This window comes from Gekko japonicus, unplaced genomic scaffold (assembly GCF_001447785.1).
Source record: "Gekko japonicus isolate JY-2015 unplaced genomic scaffold, Gekko_japonicus_V1.1 scaffold838, whole genome shotgun sequence".
NCBI lineage: Eukaryota > Metazoa > Chordata > Lepidosauria > Squamata > Gekkonidae > Gekko > Gekko japonicus.
Genome location: NW_015177034.1, coordinates 724,677 through 733,892, shown reverse-complemented (window position 1 = coordinate 733,892; position 9,216 = coordinate 724,677). Strand labels below are relative to the sequence as shown.

The 9,216-nt window shown below is 53.7% G+C and overlaps 1 protein-coding gene across 1 annotated transcript in view; it reads left to right on the top strand.

Moving 5' to 3' along the window:
* The window catches only part of CPSF1 (cleavage and polyadenylation specific factor 1), a gene marked incomplete at its 5' end in the record, with an annotated part of 46,937 nt that overhangs the window by 35,485 nt on the left and 2,236 nt on the right, over positions 1 to 9,216 (top strand). The window contains 6 exons of the mRNA XM_015427956.1: positions 3,415 to 3,567; positions 5,214 to 5,390; positions 5,493 to 5,559; positions 6,462 to 6,509; positions 6,796 to 6,951; positions 8,281 to 8,410. Of these exons, the coding sequence (XP_015283442.1) occupies positions 3,415 to 3,567; positions 5,214 to 5,390; positions 5,493 to 5,559; positions 6,462 to 6,509; positions 6,796 to 6,951; positions 8,281 to 8,410 (731 nt within the window). The remainder of the gene's footprint in view (positions 1 to 3,414; positions 3,568 to 5,213; positions 5,391 to 5,492; positions 5,560 to 6,461; positions 6,510 to 6,795; positions 6,952 to 8,280; positions 8,411 to 9,216) is intronic.

The following is a 9,216-nucleotide window of genomic DNA, read 5'->3' as shown; positions in this document are numbered from 1 at the left end:
ATGTTCCCCCCCCCCCCCAATAGCTAGCAATCCGAAACAGTCCAGTGGAGCCTGAGCGGTGGGTGTTGCCTTCTGACACACTTCCGGTGATATGCATATGCAAATAAGTTATGCTAATGAGTTATGCTAATGAGCTCTTGCACCTCTTTTTCTACTAAATGACCCCTGCTTGTAAGCCATGCCCCGTAAGAGGTGCAAAGGAAGTCTCCAAGGGAGGTGGCAGCGTAAGGCGATAATTATCCCGTGTCCTTTTGAAAGTTCTGAGCGGCTTATATCGTGGGAGTTGTTCTCACTGGCCATGGGGCATCAGAGTCTTCAAAAGGATCTGTGCAGATAAGACCCAGTAAAGAGGGCAGCTTTATCTGCAATGTTTTTTTGTGTTAAATGCTGTCAAGTTTCTTCTAACTTACAGTGGCCCTGTGAATTAGCATTCCCCAAAATGTCCCTTTCTTTCTTTTTTTGGGGGGGATCTAGAACCCACTGATTTGACTTTTTGGCAAGACGATAAGAAAGAAATACAGGTACAGATTAACCCTGCAGGGCTCTTTTTGTAGCAGGAACTCCTTTGCATATTAGGCCACACACCCCTAATTTATTTATTTATTTATTCGATTTGATATACCGCCCTAACACCCTTGGGGGGTCTCTGGGCGGTTTACATAGTGAGAGTGCTAATCACAATTGAATTTCCCGCGCGGGGGCCCAATTTTGGGGGGGGGGGGGGGAGGTGTGACAGCCTAACGGCACCCTGGCACCTACCGGCACACTCTTCTTACAGGAGCTACTGTAAGCTCTTGGAGGAATGGCTACATTAGGGGTGTGTCACTTAATATGCAAATGAGTACCTGCTACAAAAAGAGCCCTGACCGATGGACAGTGGAAGACTGCATGCAAATCAAATCAATTCTAACATTTCCCAAGCATTATATGAGCTTTAAACCTAATTGGCTTTCAAATAATAACTCTCTCACCATGTTTTTAAGAGCTTAAGAAACCCAGTGCACACAGACGGAGATACAAAATCTCCCCTACATCCTTTTGACACTCCTCTCACAGAAAACCTGAGTAACTCTTCTATGTGATGCATTTTATAGAAAAAGTGACACCTGCCGTCTTGGGGAAATCACTATAATTTTTTCGTGTGATGGCTCTACAGATAAGTGACTGCTTCTCAACCTCATCCTGTGAAATCATATGCAGACGTGTTGAGATTGTATCTGATAATGTTTGTTAACCGCTCAAGAAAGATTAAAAAGGCTACATTTACCATTTAACTTGTAAATAGGAAGCAGTAATTCTTTTTTTCCCCTTCAAGTTCATTAATGGGCTGTCAAATCCAAAAAAACCCTGTTCTTTTCCTGACCAGCTGATGAAATTCTGCAACAGCTTTGAGAAGTACCTAAAAGCATACACATTTAGGATGTGTATCATGACAGCAGAATGCGCCTCAGGGCAGGGACACAAGTGTGTACATAAGAGAACATAAGAGAAGCCAATGTTGGATCAGGCCAATGGCCCCTCCAGTCCAACACTCTGTGTCACACAGTGGCCAAAAATACCAGGGGCCATCAGGAGGTCCACCGGTGGGGCCAGGACACTAGAAGCCCCTCCCACTGTTGCCCCCCCCCCAAGCACCAAGAATACACTCTGAGTATCCCTTGCTCCAGACCGAGAGTTCCTATCTAGACCTTGTGGCTAATAGCCACTGATGGACCTCTGCTCCATATAAGAACATAAGAGAAGCCAATGTTGGCTCAGGCCAATCCAGTCCAACACTCTATCACACAGTGGCCAAAAATACCAGGTGCCACCAGGAGGTCCACCAGTGGGGCCAGGACATTAGAAGCCCTCCCACTGTTGCCCCCCCCAAGCACCAAGAAGACAGAGCATCACTTGCCCCAGACAGAGAGTTCCTGTCTATGCCTTGTGGCTAATAGGGGTCACTGGTGGACCTCTGCTCCATATGCTTATCCAATTCCCTCTTGAAGCCGTCCATGCTTGTAGCTGCCGCCACCTCCTGTGGCCATGGATTTCCATGTGTGCTGAGCTCTCTTGCACTTTGAACTTTTCCCACTTGCCCTCCCTTAATTTGCCTGCTGGCAGAGGCCCCGGAGGATCAGTGAGGGTCCCTATAGCCCTTCCCCCGATGTTGCCTCCTGGCTCTGGGATTCAGAGGATCAGTACCGGGGCCTCCGCCAGTGCCCAGCGACTTTCCCTTCTCACTGGGCAGTCCTTCCTGCCCCACTCCCCTGTTAGGAGGTGGTTCTATAGAACCAGTATATCGTCTCCAGCCTGTCCTGCAGGTTTTGGAACTCTGCTTTGGTGGGACTGGCGAAACTCAGGCTCCAGCCTGGTCTCACACGTGTGTTGTGTGAGCCACTTTGTCTGCTTTCAGAGACATTCGGAGACGCTGACCCACCATCTTGAGACAGGAGGCTGGATTAGAGGGACCCTCACTGGTCTGTTCTGGCAGGGATGTTTGGATGTTACAACCCCCTCCGCCTTGACTGGATGAGGTTCCACTCTGTGCCAAGCAGCTCAAGGACCTTGCCCTGTAACCAGTGTTCCCTCTAAGCTGAGTTAGTGTGAGCTGGCTCACAGCTTTTTAGCCTCCGGTTCACACATTTTTGTCTTCGCTCAGGAAGGATGGCTCCAGAGCAAACTAATTTATGGAGTAGCCCAATCGCTTGCTCACAACTTTAATGCCAGTAGCTCACAAAGTAGAATTTTTGCTCACAAGACTCCACAGCTTAGAGGGAGCAGTGCCTGTAACCCACAGTTCCAGTGCATCACTCTGGCAAAAACACACACACACACACACACAGTGCTGTGATTGTTGCATCCAGTAAAGTGAATGTTGGTAGTTTCAGCCTCCTCTGTTTTGTGGGAAGATTTAGTTCCCACTTGGTGGATGGAATGAGACGCATCCAATGTTCCCTCTAAGCTGTGGAGGCTTGTGAGCAAAAATTCTATATTGTGAGCTACTGGCGTTAAAATTGTGAGCGAGGGACTTGGCTCCTGCATCAACTAGTGTGCTCTGGAGCCCCATCCTTCCCGAGCCGGGACAAAAACGTGTGAGCCGGAGACTAAAAAACTGTGAGCTCGCTCACACTCACTCAGCTTGGAGGGGACACTGTTTGTGACATGGAAGGCCGACAGGCCTGGGCCAGCTCTAAACAACATCTGGGCCTCGGAGGGGAATCTGGGGGCGGTTGGTGGCGGCACAGGGCAGGCTGTCCAGGGTGGCTTTTGGTACGTCGGGCTCAAGCAGGGGAGCGGCATGGCCCCTGACCCAAGGGCCTCGCAGCCGAGCAGAAAGGGCAGGTGTCTCCTTTCACCAATATAAGACCCGAGTTCTGGTTCTGGTTCCATGGGATACTCCCTTCCTCCCCCCCCCCACCCCCATACCTGCAGATCTTGATCATGGACATCATCGAAGTGGTTCCGGAGCCTGGGCAGCCGCTCACCAAGAACAAGTTCAAGGTCTTGTATGAGAAGGAGCAGAAGGGCCCCGTCACGGCCCTCTGCCACTGCAACGGATACCTGGTCTCCGCCATCGGCCAGAAGGTGAGCGGGGTGGGTGGGACTGCCCCTCTTGGAGGGCTTATCCGGGGTCACGTGACAGGTCCCCTCTAGCCATCCCAGTGCACTGCTCAGGTGGATTTCTTTCACCACTTCCCGTTGCTGGCCACGGAATACTCAGTTGGGGATCCCTTTTGGGCGGCCACGGAATGCTCGGTTGGAGCGCTGTGATCCCCCCCCCCCGTGACTCAGTCTGGAGTGTTAGTGTGCTGCTTTGTGCGCATGGCGGCAGCATGAACTGAGGGAGAGCTGCTTACACTTCTGTGCCAGGGGCGTCCGGAGAGCTGCCCAGGCTTCGGGGAGACACATCTGTGCCAGGAAGATGTGGAGGGGCTTTGGCTGGGTGGTGGTGGTTCTTAGCCTTTTGTATCTTACAGAAGAAAGTTTGAGTCCAGTGGCACCTTTAGAGAGCCAGTCTGGTGTAGTGGTTAGGTGTGCGGACTCTAATCTGGGAGAACCAGGTCTGATTCCCCGCTCCTCCACTCGCACCTGGCTGGATGACCTTGGGCAAGCCATAAGTTCTGACAAGAGCTGTCCTTGGAAAAGGGCAGTTTCTGTCAGAGTTCTCTCAGCCCCACCAACCTCACAGGGTGTGTCTGTTGTGTGGAGGGGAAGGGAAGGTATTTTGTAAGCCGCTCTGCGACTCCTTTGGGTAGTGAAGGGCAGGGTATAAATCCAATCTTCTCCTCCTCCTCTTCTTCCTCTTCGACAGTTCTTGGTCAGAGCTCTCTCAGCCCCACCGACCTCCCAGGGTGTCTGTTGTGGGGAGGGGAAGAGAGAGGAGATTGTCAGCCTCTCTGAGACTCCTTTCGGTAGGGAAGGGCGGGGTATAAATCCAATCTCTTCTTCAAGACCATTAAAGTTTAATTTTCGGTGGGTGCACACAAAAGCTTGTGCCCAGAATTAAATTTTGCTGGACTTAAAGGTGCCCTGCTGGACTCAAACTTTGTTCTATTGCTTCAGACCAACACGGCTACCCACCTGAATGTATCTTGTATCTTATATCCCACCAACTACGCTGGGATATTACAGGACCATTTCCCCCCCAGAAGGGCCTTTCTATGTTTACAGGCCTAAAGACGATAATTCCATTAATAGTTGAAAATCATAGCGATACTGTTGCATGACTTTGAAAACAAAGAATACATTAAAAATTGCAGTAGTGTTACCGGGAGAGGGAATTCATAGTGATTCTTACGAAAATGCTGTGCTCCACCTAGACTACTTCTGCGTTCCACTGATGGTCCGTGCACCACCAGCTGAGAATCATGGCTGCTCTAGAGGGCATCTAGAAACTGGGGCTGGGGTGGGGGGTGGGGCAGGGAGTGCCGTGATCCTCCCCAAAGCATTTGGCATTATATTAGGCAAGTAAGACTGGGGGGGGGGGCTTTCTTACACACCCAGTTCTCGTGGCCCTTTCTTATATGCCCAGGGAAAGGCCGATTGCCACTTTGGGGTCAAGCAGAGCACAGTTGTGGGGGTGGGAGAGTGGCAGAGAGAAGAGATGGGTCTGGAGGAGAGGAGAGAGAGGCGGGCAGAGGCTGCTTGGGGGTGTGCGTGTGTGGAGGGGGCATGCCGGGGCCCTGCCCCCTCCCGGCCTCAGGCCCGGCATCTCCTTCCTGCCGCCGCAGATCTTCCTGTGGAGCCTGAAGGACAACGACCTGACGGGCATGGCCTTCATCGACACCCAGCTCTACATCCACCAGATGATCAGCGTCAAGAACTTCATCCTGGCCGCTGACGTGATGAAGAGCATCTCGCTGCTGCGCTACCAGGAGGAGAGCAAGACCCTGTCGCTCGTCAGCCGGGTGCGCGGCGTGGTGGGGTGGGTGGCTCTGCGGGAAGCGGCGGGGCGCCTCCCCAACCGGCCTGCCCCCTGGAGTCCTGACCCCTCTGCTTCTCTCCCCCAGGACGCCAAGCCCCTGGAGGTTTACAGCGTGGACTTCATGGTGGACAACGCCCAGCTGGGATTCCTGGGTGTGTAGTGGGGGGGCAGGGCGATAGACCACCCACAGCCAGGCCCCAGAGAGTTGGTCTGGCCCCGGGATATTGGGCGCGGTGCGAGAACTGCAACCGCAGTGTGCTGTTGTGCAAGGAAACCCGTTCTGAGTTATTGTGCTTGAAACGGAATCCAGCTTGCTCAGCCAGGTGAGACTCCCATTACAGCGTGGAGCTCGTTCGGTTCACCAGGGAGTTTCCGGCTAAACATTAGGAAGAACTTCCTGACAGAGCAGTTCCTCAGTGGAACAGGCTTCCTTGGGAGTTGGTGGGCTCTCCTTCTGTGGAGGTTTCCAAGCAGAGGCTCGATGGCTCCATCTGACAGCAATGCTGGTCCTGTGAACTCGGGCAGATCAGGAGAGGGAGGGCAGGGAGGGTGGCCTCAGGGCTTAGTTCTCGTGGCCCCTTCTTACACGTCCTGAGAAATGCCGATTGCCACTTTGGGGCCAGGAAGCCATTTCCGGTTTGGCCAGGGGCCCTGGAGGGGTGGTGTCCCCCCCCCCCCACCTTCAGGGCATGGAGCAGAGGGTCACTGGGTGTGTGTGTGTGGGAGGTATCTGTGAATTCCCTGCATTGTGCAGGGGGTTGGACTAGATGACCCTGGGGGTCCCTTCCACCGCTATGATTCTATGACGGCTGCTTTGGGTTGCCATAAACCCTAGGCTATGAAGATGTGGAACCCCGCCAGCTGCCTATGAGGGACATCTGCCCCATTGCCTAGATAGGGCTGCACGTGAATTTATCAGGAGGCTCTGCCTGTTGGGATCCAATCCCTGGGACGTTCAGGTCACACACCCATCCTGTTGTGCACAGCTGTGCTTGTGCCGCGCTCGGCTGACGCGAGGGAGCCGGGGTTGGAACTCTGCCATTCTCTCTTACAGTGTCTGACAGGGACAGGAACCTCCTCGTCTACATGTACCTGCCCGAAGGTGAGAGGGAAGCTGCTGTTATTGGGTGTGTGTGTGGGGGGGGAGGTTGAGTTCCCATCTTTTGTGGTGGGTGGATTTGGGGCCGTTTGCTCGCCTCAGACCCCACTGCTGCTGACACAGTCTGGCTCTGCTTCCTCCTGCTCTGGACGGGGACGGCGAGGGGTGTTCCAGAGCTTCCTGGCAGCAGGAGGCCTCTTTGGGTCTCCTGAGACTGAAGCTGCCCCTTCGTGGAAGTGCTCTGTCCACAGCCCCCACCCTCTTTTTCCCCCGGCCCCTCTCTCTCTAGCGAAAGAAAGCTTTGGCGGCATGCGGCTCCTCCGCAGAGCCGACTTCCACGTGGGCGCCCACGTCAATGCCTTCTGGCGGACGCCGTGCCGCGGAGCCATGGAGGGCCCCACCAAGAAGTCCATCGCCTGGGAGAACAAGCACATCACCTGGTTTGGTGAGTGGGGTGGAGGGGGTGACGCTGGACCAGGACCGGATGCCACCAGCTCATTCGGCTCCTTCAGATGGAGCTCAAGGTTCACGTTTAGTCTTGCAACAAAATAAGTAAATCTATGCATTGAATTTTGCTCCCAAATCTAGGATCCCTTTTAAAAAAAAAATTGTGGTGTTAATGGCTGCCTAAGAAGTTTCCTGGAAAGGCAGACTATTAATCTTGTAAATATCAAGGGAGAGAGTCCAGTTTCAGTTACAGTTTCTGGCTTATCGAAGAAGAGGAGATTGGATTTATACCCCACCCTTCACTCCCTCGGAGTCTCAGAGCGGCTGACAAACTCCTTTCCCTTCCCCTCCCCTCCCCACAACAGACACCCTGTGTGGTAGGCGGGGCTGAGAGAGCTCTGGCAGAAACGGCTCTTTTTCAAGAACAGCTCTGTCAGAACTACGGCTTGCCCAAGGTCATCCAGCTGCTGCATGTGGAGGAGTGGGGAATCAAACCCGGTTCTCCCAGATTACAGTCCGCGCACTTAACCACACTAGCTCTCAAAGGATCGTTGAGCCATTCATGACCTGCCTATTAGTGGCTGAACACTGTTTAAAACCATCTATAACATTTGATTATATCTGAGTCGACTATGCTCATACCACTCTCGGGAACATACGGTGAGAAATTAATTCATTATTGTATGGCATTGTGTGTAGTGTAGCCAGAAGGTCCTAAGATTGTCTGGCAGTCTTAAGTTCTAGCTCTTTTAGTGGCAAGCGAGACTTCTTTTTGGCCTGAGAGCGCTCGGAGAGAGCTGTGACTGACCCAAGGTCACCCAGCTGGCTTCATGCGGAGGAGTGTGGAATCGAACCCGGTTCTCCCGGATTAGCGTCCGCGCACTCAACCACTACACCAAACTGGCTCTTTGAACCATTACACTTGTGTGATCGCTTATATGTCCCCCAGCATCTGGCCTCTGGAGGTAGCCTGCCGTTCTGCTCCATTTGCCCATCATTGCCAGCGAGAACCCCTTCTCCTGGAACTTGCCAAAGACCCCCTTAAGGAATCTGAGCTGGTGGCCATCGCTGCATAAAATGGGAGGGTGGGAGATCGAGGCCGTGAAGCTGCTTTGGGACCCCCAGTGCAGAGGGAAGCAGGACAGAAGTGTTCTAATAAATAGCCCTTAAATATTTGTTCCACTGCCTGGCATAAGCTGGGGAGCGGGGGAGAGGTGAGGTGCCCCAGAGACAAGAAGCGATACTTGCACGGCATTGTTGTGGGGGGGTTTTGGAGGGCTGTGGGAAACCCGTCTCTGACGGGGCTGGCGTCTCTCTCCCTCTTCAGCCACCCTCGATGGGGGGATTGGGCTGCTGCTGCCCATGCAAGAGAAGACCTACCGGCGCCTGCTGATGCTGCAGAACGCCCTGACCACGATGCTGCCGCATCACGCCGGACTCAACCCTCGTGCCTTCAGGTGCGCCACCCTGAGCTTTTCGGAGGAAGGGGGGGCAAACATGGGCTAAGTAGGGCCCAGCCCAGGCATTAGAACACGAGAGAAGCCAGTGCTGGGTCAGACCAGGGGCCCCTCCAGTCCAACACTCTTGTGTCACAGAGTGGCCAAAAATACCAGGGGCCCTCAGGAGGCCCAGCAGTGGGGCCAGAACTCCAGAAGCCCTCCCACCCTTACACCCAGGCATCAAGAATACAGAGCATCCCTTGCCCCAGACCAACAGTCCCTATCTATACCTTGTGGCTAAGAGCCACTGATGGACCTCTGCTCTTAACATAAGAACATAAGAGAAGCCGATGTTGGATCAGGCCAAAGGTCCATCCAGTCCAACAGTCTGCGTCACACAGTGGCCAAAAACACCAGGCGCCCTCAGAAGCCCAGCAGTGGGGCCAGGACACCAGAAGCCGCCCCCCCCCCCAAGCACCAAGAAGACAGAGCATCCCTTGCCCCAGACAGAGAGTCCCTATCTATACCTTGTGGCTAAGAGCCACTGATGGACCTCTGCTCCGTATGCTTATCTAATTCCCTCTTGAGGCCGTTCATGCTTGTAGCCGCCATCACCTCCTGCTGCAGTGAATTCCATGTGTTAATCCCTCTTTGAGTGAAGAAAGACTTCCTTTTATCCGTTCTAACCCGACCGCTCAGCATTGGGGTGGAGCTCCTTCCCTGGGTCCCCTTGTGTTGTGGGCGCGTTGGTGTCTCCTCCAGCTTGATGTGCTGTAATCTTGGTGCTGGGGGGGGGGGGGCAAACGGGGGGGGGGCCCTGGGTG